We start from the raw sequence: 20,526 nt of genomic DNA, 5'->3' as shown, positions 1-20,526 counted from the left end.
ACTGCCTCTGATCTGGCGGACTCACTTAACACAAATGCATCTTTGTAAATGATGTCTGAGTGTTGGAGTGTGCCCCTGGCTATCTGTAAATAAAAAAAACAAGACAATGGTGCTGTCTGTTTTGCTTTATATAAGGAATTTGAAATGATTTATACTTTTGATACTTAAGTATATTTGAGCAATTACATTTACTTTTGATACTTAAGTATATTTACAACCAAATACATTTAGAATTTTACTCAAGTAGTATTTTACTGAGTGACTTTCACTTTTACTTGAGTAACTTTCTATTAAGGTATCTATACTTTTACTCAAGTATGACAATTGGGTACTTTTTCCACCACTGCCATTTGTCAATTGCTGTTGGGTTCCCTCTCAAATTTGTAGGCCTACCCATAGTAGAGTAATACCACCTATGAATCTATTTCAACATCCTCATTGGTAAATGTTAATGTGGCCACCCAACATCTTGTCAAAGTGGTACCAGCTGGAGGATTCATTACCTGACATCTCAATCACATGTAAGTGATGGGTGTGTCCTTAAGATACTAGTGTACACGTGTAACTCAGACATATTTCCACTACAAGATGGAGTCAAAGTAACAGCATGATCATCACTGATGTATAGCCTCCTGTATGAAATTCTGAGCTGCATTGTATTATCAATGTGTAATAAATCAGCCCAAAAGTTTTTCAGATGCCCAACAATAGCTTTATTTCCACAAAATATGACATTTACACTGTTAAAATAGACATTCACAATCTAAAATAGGAAACTTTAGAATAGTGTGTAGAAATATAGTTCCAATTCATCACGTCACAGTGTACCTCCACATGTGAGTTTAAAGTGATTGATTTATTCTATTTTAGGAGAAAATAATAAGATGAGAAAACTTTGGAGCAATGCCTGTGTGTGTGTGTGTAAAATAAATATCTCACAATAATTCTGGAAAATCTGAAAAATAGTAATTTCAATAGCCGTCTATTGATATAAATTCATTAAATGTTTTTTTTTTAAATCATAGACATCTCATATCTTTATTCATATTCTTATTCTTAATCAAGGTCATGAGTTTGTGTGGATCTCTCGGAGAGTCTTGGACTCGTGTGCATAGTTTTAAAATCAATTTACAAAGATGACAAAATGACAGGTATAAAATGAAGGTTAAATAATTAAAATAGGTAAAATGTTAAGTCAAGATAGTTGTCCAGACCTAAGAGCGGTTATGAATATCATACCGGCCAAGTTTTCAGAGGGAGGAATAGCATATCTGGTCCCCATTCAATCATGGTTCCTCTACCTACTGAGCTGACGAGCCTTAGGAAAGGCCCATGTGAGTTTTTGAACCATGAAAGTGATTTACAGTACTCCCCCTTGGTCTTTCAGAGAGCAATCTCAGTCTGTTGACTGCCATCCTCTACCTACCAAATTCTTCAACCCACAAAATGGAGGGGATATTGTGGTTGATTTAAAAAGCGATGACAAATATCGGATGAGGTGTTGCATCAGAGAAATCTCACCCTGTGTTGATTCATTCATATTTCAAATATGTAGGAGAATGTCCTTGGCACTCCATTTTTGACAGCAGAACCTCATGGTTCTACTCTGGTTACAAACAGTCAAGTATGTAGGAAAACAGAACCCAAACAATACAAGGAATATACAACAAGCCCTCTTGTACAAATAATAACAGTAGCAGGAGAATCAGAAATAATAAATTATTTCAACTCTTTAGTGTAGTCCCCCAAAAAAATTATACTAGATTTTTCAGTGTTACAAAGAAGAGCACAGGTTTTCCAATACATCTCCACTGCATACAAAAAGTAAACCAGCGAGCTGGTTTGGAAATACAAAAAACTAAAATATTCATAAAGTGTTTGCCATTATAACCATTATCAGTTTGTCATTAATAAAAATGATTATTATACTACTAAGAGACAGTGTAACGTAATGAAAGAGGCAGAGTGAAAGAAAGATAGTAGTTTTGTTGTAAAATAAGCTCCCGTTAAAATACACAGATTCGGTGTCTTACTTATATCAAGTTGATGAAATAGAGGTGAATGGTCCACATCAGTTTGAGACATTAAAATAAAGCGAAGAAGAATGTCTGCGTCGTTAACACTTCCCCATGCATGTGTATTCATGTCAGTGGAGTTTTAGCTTATGCATTCAATGTTTCCTTTTTTCAAGGACATAGAGTACCCCCATACAGTATGCGCAGCAACATCTACAATGACAATGATGCAAGTTGGAGAATGAAACGAAAACAAAAGCACATTGCAACAGCACAAAAAGCCCCATTTTTTTTGGAAATTTTCTCTCTGTGCCTCTGAATGTCAAATCTCAGTATGCTATGAATGTCTGGTGTGGTGTAAATAAAACACATCCTCGTTAGGAAGCTATGTTGAGGCTACAGGTGTGTAGATAAAAGTCCATTATCACTTTTCCTTTGAAAGACATGTTAATTGAGCAGACTAAGGGCGAAAAGACAGGCTAAGCATTAGGTGCGTTTTCCTGCTGAGGACTCAGATCAACTGAAAGGATCCTCAGGGGTCAAGAATCGTAAGACAGGCGAGTGGCAAGCTGGTTTGATTTCAGCCCACATACACAATTCAACTTGCACACGCACGTACGTTTGCAGCACAGACACACACACACACACAAACACGCATGCACACAGACAGACACACACACGCATGCACTGACATTCACATGAAAAATACGCAGACTAACACACACACTTGGACACACACAAACTCACACTTTCTCGTTCCCTCTCCCTCCCTCACAAAGATGTACGCAGGCACAAACACGCCTACAAGAGGACATTGTCATTTGGGGATGAGGGTGGAGCGTCTTCTGAAAACCCTCCATTGTTAGCCAGGTGCATTGTGACACATGGGGCAGCTGCATGAGACATGGCTCTGATTGACTCTGACTACATCATACCCACAATGCAATGCTCTTCTAACGCGTTCAAAACCGGGGGCGACAGAAATGAAATTACATTTCCCCCCAGGAAATTGAATAACTTGGTCATTGTGGAGAAGATGACCAGATACCACTGTCAGTTGTATCATTAGAGCCCTTATTCACTTGTAAATTGATTTTGCTTGATAACGAGTCAACATCTCGGGTGATATTGAGTCTTAAGTGGAAGGGCAACAGTTGGACAGTTCATATAGCCAAGCCCACATAGAAGGTATTTCACAAAGAAGGATTAAGAAGTTAGCCAGCTAACTTTAGTAACCCACTTCAGTAACTTAACCACTTATTATGGGCCCCAATTCAATAAAAATCAGTAACCAGGTTTAAAAAACAATGCTCTTCCCTTGCAGCGAGAAAGCAAGTTTGAAATAACATGCGGTCGAGTTTCCTTTTGTGTCACACTGTAAAAATTGGTTTGTTGAGAACACCAATCCAAAAGTGCTTTTTTGCAGCTCAGGAAGAGTTTTATAATTATCCCAGAACCTGGTAACTGACAGCTCCTGTCCTTGACAACAGGGAGTGATGTCATGGGCGTGGTGACACAAAACAATTAGGTCTGAAATACAGGACAGATGAGTGACAGCCCAGGGACAAAACAATACAGGGAAACCAACCATCCATATATCCTGAGACAGACACGGGACTGACAACAAAGAGAAATGTCCCTACCCACCAAGAAAAGTTTAGTCTGATTTTCCAACTTTCACAGTACAGTCACCAAGCCAGCTGGTGAACTTCAGAATAGTGTTTTACTTTAAGGACGTAAAGAAGACTATGTAAAAGACCCAAGGTAGGAGAGGACCAAGGGCCTAGACTAGAGTAATCAATGACCAACCCTGCCTGCATTTACCCAGAGTAATCGATGAATCATACATAGACCATGGCAGTATGTATAGTTGCATATGGCCAGCCATATGTGCACACATTTATCTTTCTCAGGTCTGTATATAAACTGTATTGTCATATTACATATTTATATGCATATATTCTATAACATGGGTTATTTGGGCTATACAGTAACTTTGACCCCAGGTCTAGTACTGTTGTTCTGGAATTTGACGATTGCAAGGGGTTAATCGAAAATATAACATTTCACATTGAAAACCACCCATTCAAGCCTAGTTCAAATGGTCTGTTCAATTTCTCCAAGTCTTTCTTGATTTTAGCATGATCCCCTCATTTGAATTGATACACAAAATTATACACATAGGGTAAACCATAATGTTCCAACTTGAGGCAGCCACATTTGACTCCAATGCCTTTTCCTGATTTTTTTGTGTTGCACTACAACTTCCACGATGCAATGGTTTCCCATTTCTCTGTTTATCAAGTAGTTTGCACACTTTACACCTACGGTCCCCCAAATGAAAGCATCGATATAAAAGCTTTTCTACATTAATGTATTATTCATACGTTACACCTCACCTTAAATATCTGATTAAAAGGTTACATCTGGGTTACATCTATTATATAGTGGTGTTCGTTGAAGTGGTGTATATCAAAAGGCAGCCAGCCGTATGTGCATTTGTGCACACAGACACACACACAAAACGTTAACAGTTCAAAATAGTGGAGGTGTCTTCAGTGTCCCTCGTGTCCTCCTTTTCCCAGCAGCTGAGAGAGGGAGTGAGGTGGAGGGAGGGAGGTAGAGAGAAAGAGAGATTTGACATCCATCCATCCTCATTGCTAGTGGCTCTCGATCACCACTGGCTCAAAGACACCAGCAGTCAACCTACAGGAAGCACATAAGAAGAGGAAGGGGTTCATTTCTTTATTTGATTACCTTAACAAATGATATGTTCTTGATCATATCATAACATACTGTACACAGATATTCTTGCATGCACAACTCACCTGCTTCCCAGTTGTATCCCACTTAAGGCTGTAGTCCCATCTTTGCTGACAAACAGTCTGAGGTTGCTGTCTGTGTGTGGCAGCAAGAATGAAAGAGAGCGAGAGGGCACACAGAGGGATAAAATAGGGAGAAGAAGAGAGAGAAGCACAACGTTATCACCGTGTGGTCACGCTCACTGTCGTCATTTTCTATGAGCTATTCCATCAACACGATCTTCACAACTAGTCTTCGCCGTTCCGTCACGGCTACTCCCCTCCGCATACCTTCTTTATGGTTGCTGACATCAGCAAAGTTCTGGCTCTGGATGATCTTGTCCACGATGTCGTCGGCGTCGACGCGCGTGTCGTCCACCCAGGTGGGGTGGCTTTCCACGGAGTCTTTCTTCCTCCTGGCAGGTCACATGACATGGTTAACCAACAACACCTGATCGAGGCTTTCTCAGCCGTCAGTGATTGTGGTGCAGTTAACCAGTAACACCTGAGCACAGCTATTACTATCAAACGCTTTTTAGGTTGTAGTAGTCTAATTATTTGACGTGTCAGATACTGTTCTTTGACGTGTATCTTTTTGACACGGTACGCCTAAACAGGGTTTGATATATTACTGCAGAAAAGTAATTGGTTCTGGTGCAGGAATGAAGCACCAGAACCAGCAACCCAGCAACATTTTGGATATTTGGGAATAAATGTCATGACATACAGTACCAGTCAAAAGTTTGGACACACCTACTCATTCAAGGGTTTTTCTTTATTTTTACTATTTTCTACATTGTAGAATAATAGTGAAGACATCAAAACTATGAAATAACACATATGGATTCATGTAGTAACCAAACAAGTGTTAAACAAATCAAAATACATGTTATATTTGAGATTCTTCAAATAGCCACCCTTTGCCTTGATGGAGGGCTGCATCAGATGACCTGGCCTCCACAATCCCCTGACCTCAACCCAATTGAGATGGTTTGGGATGAGTCGCACCGCAGAGTGAAGGAAAAGCAGCCAACAAGTGCTAAGCATATGTGGGAACTCCTTCAAGACTGTTGGAAAAGCATTCCAGGTGAAGCTGGTTGAGAGAATGCCAAGCGTGTGCAAAGCTGTCATCAAGGCAAAGGGTGGCTATTTGAAGAATCTCAAATATATGTTTTGGTTACTACATGATTCCATATGTGTTATTTCATAGTTTTGATGTCTTTACCATTATTCTACAATGTAGAAAATAGTAAAAATAAAGAAAAACCTATGTGTGCGTGTGCTGTGGCTTGCCTGGAGGATCTGTTGGAGAGCAGGACGGGGCGTGGGGGCCGCGTGGGTCTCTCAGGCTTGGTGCCTGGCTCTCCTGGTGTCTGGGGGTCTGCTGTGAGAGGGTGGGGGTGGGCAAAGGCGTGGGGGGTCTGGGTAGGGGTGCCCAGGCCCCCGGAGGTGCTGCTGCTGGTTGAGGCGTTGCGGCGGTGGGTGAGGTCTGTCAGGCTGGAGGAGCGAGAGTGTTCCGTGCTGTAGCCTGGGAGAGAAGGGGAGGGCATACAAGTCAATAAGACCCCCACACACACTGTGCAGGCACATACAGTACACATTGGCACGCACACACACACATACACACACAGTATTGTCATATAACCCTATGACTGATATAATTTATCCATCATTCTCCTCCCCAGTCATGAAATCAAGGTATCTTTTAGATCAAATCACTCAAACCAAATTGAGTTAGTCCAGGGCTAAGATGTCATCTGTGGTCGAATGAACGCGCCCTGACTTACATTTTACATTTAGCAGACACTCTTATCCAGAGTGACTTCCAATTCGTACATTCATCTTATGACAGCTGGGCGAGAGAACCACATATCACAGTCGTAGCAAGTACATTTCCCCTCAATATAGTAGTTATCAAGAAAGTCAGTGCAAGTAACTATGGCCCTGTGGCAACCTGCTCCAGGGCAAAAATTCCCCTGGGTACAGATCTTCGATCAGCTTCCCCTCCACCAATCCTAACCTTAACCATGCCAAACTGACCAAAGATCAGTGCCTAGGGGCCACTTCACCCTACTGCTGCCAACATACACAATAGCACAATAGTAAGTATGGCACCCGTCTGGTGTTCAACCTTCCCAAGTTCTCTCACGTCACCCCGCTCCTCCGCACACTACACTGGCTTCCAGTTGAAGCTCGCATCTGCTAAAAGACCATGGTGCTTGCCTACGGAGCTGTGAGGGGAACGGCACCTCCGTACCTTCAGGCTCTGATCAGTCCCTACACCCAAACGAGGGCATTGCGTTCATCCACCTCTGGCCTGCTGGCCCCCCTACCTCTGCTGAAGCACAGTTCCCGCTCAGCCCAGTCAAAACTGTTCGCTGCTCTGGCACCCCAATGATGGAACAAGCTCCCTCACGACGCCAGGACAGCGGAGTCACTCACCACCTTCCGGAGACATTTGAAACCCCACCTCTTTAAGGAACACCTGGGATAGGATAAAGTAATCCTTCTACCCCACCCCTTACCCCACCAAAAAAATAAAATAATAATAATAATAATTGTAAAGTGGTTCTCCCACTGGCTATAAGGTGAATTCACCAATTTGTAAGTCGCTCTGGATAAGAGAGTCTGCTAAATGACGTAAATGTAAAGAAGCTAACTGACCTGATATCTTGCTCTGCTGGCTGGCGTAGCTGGAGTTCCGGGAGTGTCCTGTGTGAAACACTTCATCTGGGCTGGACAGGCTCTGCTCCAAGTGCTCCCCAGGTAGACCTGGAGCCACAACACAACACACAGGATGATGTTAGCTTTCTGTGGCATGAAATGCAACTTTTTTCAAACAAAATATAGCATGTTACAAATGGCATCCTGTATGGACAACAGGAGAGTCAACTTATTCAAAACGACGCAAATAAACGATTAAATAGATAATACATTAAAGGGGAAATCTGCGTTGGGTACATACATTTTTGGACTTTGTTTTTGTTTGAACTGCAGATTGCCCCTTTAATAAAGTTTCAGCAATCTGATGTGATAGGCTGTCGTACCAGAGTTGAGGGGAGCTGAGGGGAGTCTGGGTTTGAGGGGCCGTCCTGATGATGTCCTGGTGATACCCCCTGGGGGAGGGTTATAGTTGTCATCGGAGCCCTCGCCCTTACAGTTCAGCTGCAGGGAGGGGTCCTGGCCCGGGATGGAGATGAACTTGGCCGTGCTGGGGGGCCTATAGGATCAAAGGTCAAATAAAAATAAACCATTCAATCATTTAGTAGTTATAGTATGAAGTAATCATAGTAAGCATTAAATACATATTAATTGGATTATATCTTATATAATTTTAACCAAGAGCCCCAAAATACAGAAAAGACAATGATTGAGGAAAACTCTTTGGATGAGAGTGAAAGAGAGCAAAAGGAGGAAATCCTGAGGATCCAGAATCTGAGGTGATTTATTTTATGATATAGATTGTGGCCAAAAGGTGGCGCCAGAGGTCCAACTCACGTTTTAAAGCAGGGATCCCCCGACAGAAGTGTGATTCCAATAATAACCTAGAGAAAAGACAATAACATTATCATCATTATCATACATCATCTTTATCAATATTATTGTAGAATGTTACAACAGAACACTTCAACTACCGGTGTACCTCCTTTGTGTTGAAAGAACTACCGTTTTTTACCCTCATTGCATACAAAAGTAAAGCATGTATGATAGCTACAGTGGGGGAAAAAAGTATTTAGTCAGCCACCAATTGTGCAAGTTCTCCCACTTAAAAAGATGAGAGAGGCCTGTCATTTTCATCATAGGTACACGTCAACTATGACAGACGAATTGAGAAAAAATAATCCAGAAAATCACATTGTAGGATTTCTTATGAATTTATTTGCAAATTATGGTGGAAAATAAGTATTTGGTCACCTACAAACAAGCAAGATTTCTGGCTCTCACAGACCTGTAACTTCTTCTTTAAGAGGCTCCTCTGTCCTCCACTCGTTACCTGTATTAATGGCACCTGTTTGAACTTGTTATCAGTATAAAAGACACCTGTCCACAACCTCAAACAGTCACACTCCAAACTCCACTATGGCCAAGACCAAAGAGCTGTCAAAGGACACCAGAAACAAAATTGTAGACCTGCACCAGGCTGGGAAGACTGAATCTGCAATAGGTAAGCAGCTTGGTTTGAAGAAATCAACTGTGGGAGCAATTATTAGGAAATGGAAGACATACAAGACCACTGATAATCTCCCTCGATCTGGGGCTCCACGCAAGATCTCACCCCGTGGGGTCAAAATGATCACAAGAACGGTGAGCAAAAATCCCAGAACCACACGGGGGGACCTAGTGAATAACCTGCAGAGAGCTGGGACCAAAGTAACAAAGCCTACCATCAGTAACACACTACGCCGCCAGGGACTCAAATCCTGCAGTGCCAGACGTGTCCCCCTGCTTAAGCCAGTACATGTCCAGGCCCGTCTGAAGTTTGCTAGAGTGCATTTGGATGATCCAGAAGAGGATTGGGAGAATGTCATATGGTCAGATGAAACCAAAATAGAACTTTTTGGTAAAAACTCAACTCGTCGTGTTTGGAGGACAAAGAATGCTGAGTTGCATCCAAAGAACACCATACCTACTGTGAAGCATGGGGGTGGAAACATCATGCTTTGGGGCTGTTTTTCTGCAAAGGGACCAGGACTGACTGATCCGTGTAAAGGAAAGAATGAATGGGGCCATGTATCGTGAGATTTTGAGTGAAAACCTCCTTCCATCAGGAAGGGCATTGAAGATGAAACGTGGCTGGGTCTTTCAGCATGACAATGATCCCAAACACACCGCCCGGGCAACGAAGGAGTGGCTTCGTAAGAAGTATTTCAAGGTCCTGGAGTGGCCTAGCCAGTCTCCAGATCTCAACCCCATAGAAAATCTTTGGAGGGAGTTGAAAGTCCGTGTTGCCCAGCGACAGCCCCAAAACATCACTGCTCTAGAGGAGATCTGCATGGAGGAATGGGCCAAAATACCAGCAACAGTGTGTGAAAACCTTGTGAAGACTTACAGAAAAAGTTTGACCTGTGTCATTGCCAACAAAGGGTATATAACAAAGTATTGAGAAACTTTTGTTATTGACCAAATACTTATTTTCCACCATAATTTGCAAATAAATTCATAAAAAATCCTACAATGTGATTTTCTGGAGAAAAAAAATCTCATTTTGTCTGTCATCATTGACGTGTACCTATGATGAAAATTACAGGCCTCTCTCATCTTTTTAAGTGGGAGAACTTGCACAATTGTTGGCTGACTAAATACTTTTTTTTCCCCACTGTATGTGAGTAAGTTTGATAAAAAGAGTCAGGTTCGAAATAAGCCACAAGAGTGGCACCTGGCAAGATCAGTCTATTCATCCATTTAGGGGCCCTACGGGGCCCATAGTGACTGTGCAAATAACTGTCCACTCTAAATGCCTATGCAACCTGAACAATTCCCGAACAAGTCTCAGCATGGCCTTGCTCCCTCTGTTTCACCACCATGTGTACAAAGACAAGTGCAGAGGCCATGTCTTTGCAAATGGGGCTTCAATGAGCTCATGTGGACCTGTGTATGTGTGTGGTGACCTTGAGAATGGAGTTATCCTGGCGAGAATTCTTGGTGTCGTAGCCCTCGAGGATACAGCAGCGCACGGTGGAGCCTGAGCCAGCAAACTCCGCCATGTTGAGGTCAGCAAAGCCCAGCTGCAGGGAGAGAGAAAGAGAGAGAGAGAGAGAGAGAGAGAGAGAGGGGGAGATAGAGAGAGAGAGAGAGAGAGAGAGAGAGAGAGAGAGAGAGAGAGAGAGAGGGGAGAGAGAGAGAGAGAGAGAGAGAGAGAGAGAGAGAGAGAGAGAGAGAGAGAGAGAGAGAGAGAGAGAGAGAGAGAGAGAGAGAGAGAGAGAGAGAGAGAGAGAGAGAGAGAGAGAGAGAGAGAGAGAGAGAGAGAGAGATGATGATAACAAATTGCGTATAGAAAACCTGTATACTGTTATCAGAATAGAATGACAATTCTCTGGTATACTGGTACTCATGTGGTTACCAACTATCCATTACATACACCTACCCCCATTGTAATAAGGTTTTCCCTTGGTATTACTGTACTTAGGCATGTTTCCTTTCAGTGTGAGATGGGTGGTTTCAAAGCAGCTACCCAATGGGACTGGCACACACACACATCATGCATTTTGTATAAGCCTGACGTGCATGTTGGCTTTCGGCATGCCGTTTCAGCCTTTTTACTCTACTAGATGGGAGGTGAGCGAAGGGCTAACACACACCACCCCCAAAAGAGCTGTTACATAACTATCCATGTGAGGCTGGCGAGATCACCCAACCGTGATGCCTCTAACTCTATTAGGGACAAGTAGTTCTCTCTCTCTCTCTCTCTCTCTCTCTCTATTCAGCTGACATTCCGGTACAGTGCCTTCTTCCCGGATGAACGGGGTCAGCAAATATGGAGGAAAGAAGGGGGACAGGGAAGCACAATCTCAATGATAACATCCACCCAGCCTTAACACACACACAGGCAGGCAGAGATGCACGCACACACGCATTTACACACACATCCTTCTTTAATGGACAAGGGGAGAACCATGTTCTCACACCTTCCTCTTAGATAAAGAAACTGGTGCCTTAAGGCCAACAGTCACATGCCTTTTCAATAATCAGCACTAGGCTACAGGACTGTTTTGCTAGCACAGACTGGAACATGTTCCGGGATTCTTCAGACAGCATTGAGGAGTACACCACATCAGTCACTGGCTTCATCAATAAGTGCATCGATGATGTCGTCCCCACAGTGACCGTACGTACATACCCCAACCAGAAGCCATGGATTACAGGAAACATCCGCACTGAGCTAAAGGGTAGAGCTGCCGCTTTCAAGGAACGGGACTCTAACCCGGACGCTTATAAGAAATCCCGCTATGACCTCCGACGAACCATCAAACAGGCAAAGAGTCAATACAGGTCTAAGATTGAATCATACTACACTGGCTCTGACGCTCGTCGGATGTGGCAGGGCTTGAAAACTATTACAGACTACAAAGGGAAGCACAGCCGCGAGCTGCCCAGTGACACAAGCCTACCAGACGAGCTAAACCACTTCTATGCTCGCTTCGAGGCAAGCAACACTGAAGCATGCATGAGAGCACCAGCTGTTCCGGACGACTATGTGATCACGCTCTCCGTAGCCGATGTGAGTAAGACTTTTAAGCAGGTCAACATTCACAAGGCCGCAGGGCCAGACGGATTACCAGGACGTGTACTCCGAGCATGTGCTGACCAACTGGCAAGTGTCTTCACTGACATTTTCAACATGTCCCTGACTGAGTCTGTAATACCAACATGTTTCAAGCAGACCACCATAGTCCCCGTGCCCAAGAACTCTAAGATAACCTGCCTAAATGACTACCGACCCGTAGCACTGACGTCTGTAGCCATGAAGTGCTTTGAAAGACTGGTCATGGCTCACATCAACAGCATAATCCCAGAAACCCTAGACCCACTCCAATTTGCATACCGCCCCAACAGATCCACAGATGATGCAATCTCTATCGCACTCCACACTGCCCTTTCCCACCTGGACAAGAGGAATACCTACGTGAGAATGCTATTCATTGACTACAGCTCAGCATTCAACACCATAGTGCCCTCTAAGCTCATCACTAAGCTAAGGATCCTGGGACTAAACACCTCCCTCTGCAACTGGATCCTGGACTTCCTGACGGGCCGCCCCCAGGTGGTAAGGGTAGGTAACAACACATCTGCCACACTGATCCTCAACACGGGGGCCCCTCAGGGGTGCGTGCTCAGTCCCCTCCTGTACTCTCTGTTCACCCATGACTGCATGGCCAGGCACGACTCCAACACCATCATTAAGTTTGCCGACGACACAACAGTGGTAGGCCTGATCACCGACAACGATGAGACAGCCTATAGGGAGGAGGTCAGAGATCTGGCCGTGTGGTGCCAGGACAACAACCTCTCCCTCAACGTGACCAAGACAAAGGAGATGATTGTGGACTACAGGAAAAAAAAGAGGACTGAGCACGCCCCCATTCTCATCGACGGGGCTGTAGTGGAACAGGTTGAGAGCTTCAAGTTCCTTGGTGTCCACATCACCAACGAACTATCATGGTCCAAACACACCAAGACAGTCGTGAAGAGGGCACGACAAAGCCTATTCCCCCTCAGGAGACTAAAAAGATTTGGCATGGGTCCTCAGATCCTCAAAAAATTCTACAGCTGCACCATCGAGAGCATCCTGACTGGTTGCATCACCGCCTGGTATGGCAACTGCTTGGCCTCTGACCGCAAGGCACTACAGAGGGTAGTGCGTACGGCCCAGTACATCACTGGGGCAAAGCTCCCTGCTATCCAGGACCTCTATACCAGGCGGTGTCAGAGGAAGGCCCTCAAAATTGTCAAAGACTCCAGCCACCCTAGTCATAGACTGTTCTCTCTGCTATCGCACGGCAAGCGGTACCGGAGTGCCAAGTCTAGGTCCAAAAGACTTCTCAACAGCTTCTACCCCCAAGCCATAAGACTCCTGAACAGCTAATCATGGCTACCCGGACTATTTGCACTGCCCCCCACCCCATCCTTTTTACGCTGCTGCTACTCTGTTAAGTATTTATGCATAGTCACTTTAACTCTACCCACATGTACATATTACCTCAACTACCTCAACTAGCCGGTGCCCCCGCACATTGACTATGCAACGGTACCCCCCCTGTATATATAGCCTCCCTACTGTCACTTTATTTTACTGTATATATAGCCTCCCTACTGTCACTATTTTACTTCTGCTCTTTTTTTCTCAACACTTTTTTGTTGTTGTTTTATTCTTACTTTTTTGTTTAAAATAAATGCACTGTTGGTTAAGGGCTGTAAGTAAGCATTTCACTGTAATGTCTGCACCTGTTGTATTCGGCGCATGTGACCAATAAAATTTGATTTGATTTGATTTGAGAATCATGTTTGGCCTCTGCCCTGTCTCTTCACACTATGAGTGCTTCCCAGTTTCCATGCACTGTCTTCAATGTCAAAAAGGACAATACATTTTCCTACTAAACAGTGTGTGACAAGAGACTAAAGATGTTATAATATCTTAATGCACTACTTCTTCTAAAGCACAAGTATACACACAATGATAAGGCTACCATGTGTCAGTCATTTCTAGAAATCCAAAGGGCCTATTGGTGATGGCCCTATCCACAGTACTTAGTTACGGTTCTGACTAGATAGAATACCGCTTATTTAAAATGGACTTCTCCTAGCATGTTAGGAGAACTTACGCAGCAGGTTACGAGAATAAATGTAGCAGGTAAGGAGAATTAAGTTAAGGTTAGGGTTAGCTAAAATGCTACATTTTCCAACTTCAATATGACATGAGCTGTATCCAATCGAGACATGACCCTTAGCTACCTGTGTTAAACACTGGCTGGGAAACTTGGTAGGTCACACCTAAAAACTTAGGTCAGGGTCACTGAAGAGCTAAAAGGGTTACACACAGTTTACTGTCAACTAGTGGGAACCCTATAAACTATAAACACTATTGATGGAAAAGGGAAAAAGTCTGTCGGTTAAGGAGGTCCATGTCGCTGTCCTATTTTACCAACCATCCCCAAAAGTCCCATCCTGTGTCACAATGCTTTGTCACATGTACAGTTGAAGTCGGAAGTTTACATACACTTAGGTTGGAGTCATTAAAACTTGTTTTTCAACCACTCCACACATTTCTTGTTAACAAACTATAGTTTTGGCAAGTCGGTTAGGACATCTACTTTGTGCATGACACAAGTAATTTGTCCAACAATTGTTGACAGACAAATTATTTAACTTATAATTAACTGTATCACATGTCCAGTGGGTCAGAAGTTTACATACACTAAGTTGACTGTGCCTTTAAACAGCTTGGAAAATTACAGAAAATGATGTCATGGCTTTAGAAGCTTCTGATGGGCTAATTGACATCATTTGAGTCAATTGGAGGTGTACCTGTGGATGTATTTCAAGGCCTACCTTCAAACTCAGTGCCTCTTTGCTTGACATCATGGGAAAATCAAAAGAAATCAGCCAAGACCTCATAAAAACAATTGTAGACCTCCACAAGTCTGGTTCATCCTTGGGAGCAACTTCCAAACGCCTGAGGGTACCACGTTCATCTGTACAACCAATAGTACGCAAGTATAAACACCATGGGACCACGCAGCCGTCATACCGCTCAGGAAGGAGACGCGTTCTGTCTCCTAGAGATGAAAGTACTTTGGTGCGAAAAGTACAAATCAATCCCAGAACAACAGCAAAGGACCTTGTGAAGATGCTGGAGGAAACAGGTACAAAAGTATTTATATCCACAGTAAAACGAGTCCTATATCGACATAACCTGAAAGGCCGCTCAGCAAGGAAGAAGCCACTGCTCCAAAATCGGCATAAAAAAGCCACACTACGGTTTGCAACTGCACATGGGGACAAAGATCGTACTTTTTGGAGAAATGTCCTCTGGTCTGATTAAACAAAAATAGAACTGGTTGGCCATAATGACCATCGTTATGTTTGGAAGAAAAAGTGGGTCGCTTGCAAGCCGAAGAACACCATCCCAACCGTGAAGCACGGGGGTGGCAGCATCATGCTGTGGGGGTGCTTTGCTGCAAGAGGGACTGGTGCACTTCACAAAATAGATGGCATCATGAGGAAGGAAAATTATGTGGATATATTGAAGCAACATCTCAAGACATTAGTCAGGAAGTTAAAGCTTGGTCGCAAATGGGTCTTCCAAATGGACAATGACCCCAAGCATTCTTCCAAAGTTGTGGCAAAATGGCTTAAGGACAACAAAGTCAAGGTATTGGTGTGGCCATCACAAAGCCCTGATCTCAATCCTATAGAACATTTGTGGGCAGAACTGAAAAGGCGTGTGCGAGCAAGGAGGCCTATAAACCTGACTCAGTTACACCAGCTCTGTCAGGAGGAATGGGCCAAAAGTGACCCAATTTATTGTGGGAAGCTTGTGGAAGGCTACCCGAAACGTTTGACCCAAGTTAAACAATTTAAAGGCAATGCTACCAAATACTAATTGAGTGTATGTAAACTTCTGACCCACTGGGAATGTGATGAAAGAAATAAAAGCTGAAACTGTGTTTAAATGTATTTGGCTAAGGTGTATGTAAACTTCCGACTTCAACTGTACAAGGAATTTCTCAAAGCTGCTAATGAGAACCTTGATGACCTTGTACCTAGCCGGTGGGAATTTCAGTGGGGTGCCCCCACCTAGGTAGTGGCAGTGCTGACAACACTAGCTGCAGTAACCCATGGGGAGGGGGGTCACACTCGGACAATCAGAAAGGGAGCAAATTATTGTGGCCCTGGTGGCACAAAATAATCAAAAGGTCTGACTGCACAGAGATGCATGGGAAAATGGTCACAACAGGGGACCAGCATGTGTGTGTTTTAGGGTAGGGGGGTATCTGAGCTCCATCAGTTAGGATGAACTGCCTACATTACTACGCATATTATTTGTTAATTGTGGAAATAAATTAAGATATGCAAGATTTCTTTATACAGTGAGAAAAAAATTGTTTGATCCCCTGCTGATTTTGTACATTTGCCCACTGAAAAAGAAATGATCAGTCTATAATTTTAATGGTAGGTTTATTTGAACAGTGAGAGGCAGAATAACAAAAAAATCCAGAAAAACCCATGTCAAAAATGTTATAAATTGATTAGCATTTTAATGAGGGAAATAAGTATTTCACCCCCTCTCAATCAGAAAGATTTCTGGCTCAAAGGTGTCTTTTATACAGGTAACGAGCTGAGATTAGGAGCACACTCTTAAAGGGAGTGCTCCTAATCTCTGTTTGTTACCTGTATAAAAGACACCTGTCCACAGAAGCAATCAATCAATCAGATTCCAAACTCTCCACCATGGCCAAGACCAAAGAGCTCTCCAAGGATGTCAGGGACAAGATTGTAGACCTACACAAGGCTGGAATGGGCTACAAGACCATCGCCAAGCAGCTTGGTGAGAAGGTGACATCCCCAAAGCCATAGTTCTGCTCCGCCGGGCTGAGCTTCTTTGAGAAGAACGGCCCACCCTTCAACAGACCCGTGGGGCGGCGCATAATTGGCCCAGCGTCGTCTAGGGTAGGGGAGGGAATGGCCGGCAGGGGATGTAGCTCAGCTTGTAGAGCATGGCGTTTGCAACGCCAGGGTTGTGGGTTCGATTCCCACGGGGGGTATGAAAAAATATATATATAAATAAAAAGTAAAAATAATAATGTAATGTATGCACTAACTGTAAGTCGCTCTGGATAAGAGCGTCTGCTAAATGACTAAAATGTAAATGTAAATGTAAAATGTAAACAGAGATGTAATGGGAGCTGCGACCTTGCCAAAGCCCCGGATAAACCTCCGATAATAGTTGGCGAAGCCAAGGAAGCGCTGCACCTCCTTAACCGTGGTTGGAGTCGGCCAATTACGCACGGCTGCAATGCGGTTGCCCTCCATCTCCACACCGGTGGTAGAAATGCGGTATTCGAGGAAGTAGACGGACTGCTGGAAAAACATACACTTTTCTGCCTTAGCATAAAGGTCATTTTCCAACAGTCGGGCCAGTACTTTGCGAACCAGGGACACATGCTCGGCGCGCGTAGCGGAATACACCAAGATGTCATCGATGTAGACCACTACACCGCGACCAAGCATGTCCCGAAACACCTCGTTCACAAAGGACTGGAAGACTGAGGGAGCATTCATCAAACCATAGGGCATCACCAGGTATTCATAATGCCCCGTGGTTGTGCTGAATGCTGTCTTCCACTCATCTCTCTCTCGGATACGCACCAGGTTGTACGCACTCCTGAGATCTAATTTAGTGAAGAAGCGCGCTCCATGCAATGACTCAACTACTGACGGAATGAGGGGGAGAGGATAACTAAATCTAATCGTCTCCTTGTTCAGTGGTCGATAGTCAATGTACGGGCGCAGAACGCCGTCTTTCTTCTTCACAAAAAAGAAACTTGAGGAGGCGGGTGAAGTGGAGGGACGTATGTACCCCTGCCGCAGGGACTCGGTGACGTATGTCTCCATAGCCGCCGTCTCCGCCTGCGACAGGGGATACACATGACTCCTGGGAGGTACAGCGTCTACCCGAAGGTTTATTGCGCAATCCCCCGCCCAATGAGGTGGCAATTTAGATGCCCTATTCTTGGAGAAAACTTGTGCCAGATCATGGTATTCGGGGGGAATGCGCATGGTGGAGGCACCGTCTGGACTTTCCACCGTGGTTGCACCAACGGAAACACCCAGACACCTACCCTGACACTCTCGCGACCACCCCATGAGAACCCTCTGCGGCCATGAGAAAGTGGGGTTGTGGAGTGCTAGCCACAGAATACTTAACACCACAGGGAAAGTAGGAGACTCAATTATGGAAAAATTGACCTGCTCACAATGCGTCTCCTGTGTGATCATGGTGACTGGTACCGTGACTTCCTTTATCAACCTGGACGCTAATGGTCGACTATCAAGTGCTCTGATGGGGCGTGGAATGGATAAGGGAACTAATGAAATGCCCTGGCGGCATGCAAAAGTTGTATCCATAAAGTTCCCAGCTGCGCCTGAATCTACTAGCGCCTTACACTTGGGAACTCTCATGTAATCAGGGAAGTATATGGGTATGGTACAGTGTGCAGCAGAGGGCTCTGAACAAGTGTGGGTGCTCAATACCTGGGGTGATGCGAGAGTGCCCTGCGGCCGCCTCCTGACCAAAAAGAGCGCTGACGACAACGTGTGGTGAAATGTCCCTTCGTGCCATCCGATTGGCACTGGCGCTGTCGTCTTCCGCTCTCTCGGTGCGCGGTACCACCCAGCTCCATGAGCTCTGGATCCGCGTTGGTCGGGGCGGGAACGGGCAGACCTCCTCCAGGACGTCCTCTGGCTGCCAGCAGGTTATCCAGACGAATGGCCATGTCCACCAGTTCGGTAAAAGACAAACTGGTGTCACGGCAGGCTAGCTCCCGTCGGACGTCCTCCCGTAGACGGCACCGGAACTGGTTGGTCAGGGCCCGCTCATTCCACCCGGATCCTGCTGCCAGAATCCAGAACTCCAGCGCGAACTCCTGTACTGTCCTCTTCCCCTGCCTCAAGTGGACCAGCTGCTCACCCGCCTCTCGGGCGGGTGATCAAAAACCGCCCGAAATAGGCGGGCAAACTCCCTGTAGTCCTCCAACGCGGCTCCTCCTTCTCTCCAAACCGTGTTGGCCTACTCCAGGGCTTTCCCCGAGAGGCAGGAAATGAGGACGGACACCTGCTCTCGATCTCATGGCGCCGGCCTGACACTGGAGCAGTACAGCTCCAGTTGGAGAAGGAATCCCTGACATAGAGCCGGCGTCCCATCGAACGCCCGTGGTCGAGATATCTGGATCCCTCCGGGTGCTGTGATGTAGGTGGCTGGATCCGGTTGGCCAGCTGGTCTCGACGGATCAGTTCCTCTTCTCTCCAGGCATTGGACGACCTGAAGAACCCGATCCATCGCTTCCCCCAAGCTGGCCAGCATAGTGGAATGTTCCTGGACCCTTGCCACTATTCCAGGCATGCGCTCCTCTCCTGTTGACTCCATAGAGGTGAGTGATTCTGTGATGAGGTGTGAATGACGGAGTCAGGCGCAGGAGGTAAAACACCGAAATCCAGAGTTTATTCAGTGTACATGAATAAAGCACAGCAAGCGTCAAAATGAAACTAGCACAAGGGAAAAATCCACCTTGGCTACATACAAGGAAAGAGTAGCTCAACCGAGCTACTCACTCTCACAATGAACAATCACTCACAAAGGACAAGGGAGCAGAGGGAACACTAATACACAGACTAATGAGGGAATGAGTACCAGGTGTGTGTGATTGACAAGACAAGACAAGACAAATGGAGTGATGATAAATGGAGCGGTAGTGGCTAGTAAGCCAGTGACGACGAACGCCGAAACCTGCCCGAGCAAGGAGGAGGGGCAGCCTCGGCTGAATTTGTGACATTACCTGGCTAAAAGATCATTAATATAATATCTATTGTTTACAGGAAACTCATTCAACATTTTTGATGAAGTTGTGTGTAAAAAGGACTGGGGGGGGGCAATATACTTCTCCCATGGGAAAAGAAACTCAAAAGGGGTGATGATATTAATTAACAATCATTTTGATCCGAACGTGCAAATTGTTCAAACAGATCCGCAAGGTAGGTGGATTATTTTAAATATGTTATTGGACCATAAACAGATTTGGCTCTTTAATCTATACGGTCCAAATATTGATGAGCCACGCTTCTTGGAAAATATATATATAATGTTTGTGTTGCTACCATGTTATTGTCATGCTGTGTTGCTACCATGCTGTTTTGTCATGTGTTGCTGCCATGCTATGTTGTTGTCTTAGGTCTCTCTTTATATAGTGTTGTGGTGTCTCTCTTCTCGTGATGTGTGTTTTGTCCTATACTTAATTTTTATATTTAATTTTTAATTCCCAGCCCCCTTCCCCGCAGGAGGCCTTTTGCCTTTTGGTAGGCCGTCATTGTAAATAATAATTTGTTGTTAACTGACTTGCCTAGTTAAATAAAAATAAATAAAAATAAAATAAATATAATAATTGATCAAGCCTACAAGCAATACAAGACTCTATTATTATGGTGGGAGATTATAA

At 44.6% G+C, this 20,526-nt stretch overlaps 1 protein-coding gene across 2 annotated transcripts in view; it reads right to left on the bottom strand.

Moving 5' to 3' along the window:
• Window positions 1-688: 688 nt before the first annotated feature.
• LOC121541426 (protein FAM102A-like) overlaps window positions 689-20,526 on the bottom strand; it is a 75,144-nt gene continuing 55,306 nt past the window's right edge. For both annotated transcript variants that reach the window (XM_041850425.1, XM_041850424.1), the window contains exons 5-12: window positions 10,426-10,542; window positions 8,315-8,361; window positions 7,864-8,036; window positions 7,481-7,588; window positions 6,110-6,344; window positions 5,108-5,232; window positions 4,844-4,913; window positions 689-4,721 (exon numbers count right to left, since the gene is read on the bottom strand). In XM_041850425.1, the coding sequence (XP_041706359.1) occupies window positions 4,676-4,721; window positions 4,844-4,913; window positions 5,108-5,232; window positions 6,110-6,344; window positions 7,481-7,588; window positions 7,864-8,036; window positions 8,315-8,361; window positions 10,426-10,542 (921 nt within the window). In that variant the 3' untranslated portion in view covers window positions 689-4,675. The remainder of the gene's footprint in view (window positions 4,722-4,843; window positions 4,914-5,107; window positions 5,233-6,109; window positions 6,345-7,480; window positions 7,589-7,863; window positions 8,037-8,314; window positions 8,362-10,425; window positions 10,543-20,526) is intronic.

This window comes from Coregonus clupeaformis, chromosome 27 (assembly GCF_020615455.1).
Source record: "Coregonus clupeaformis isolate EN_2021a chromosome 27, ASM2061545v1, whole genome shotgun sequence".
NCBI classification, from domain to species: domain Eukaryota; kingdom Metazoa; phylum Chordata; class Actinopteri; order Salmoniformes; family Salmonidae; genus Coregonus; species Coregonus clupeaformis.
This window is presented reverse-complemented; position numbering and strand designations above follow the sequence as displayed.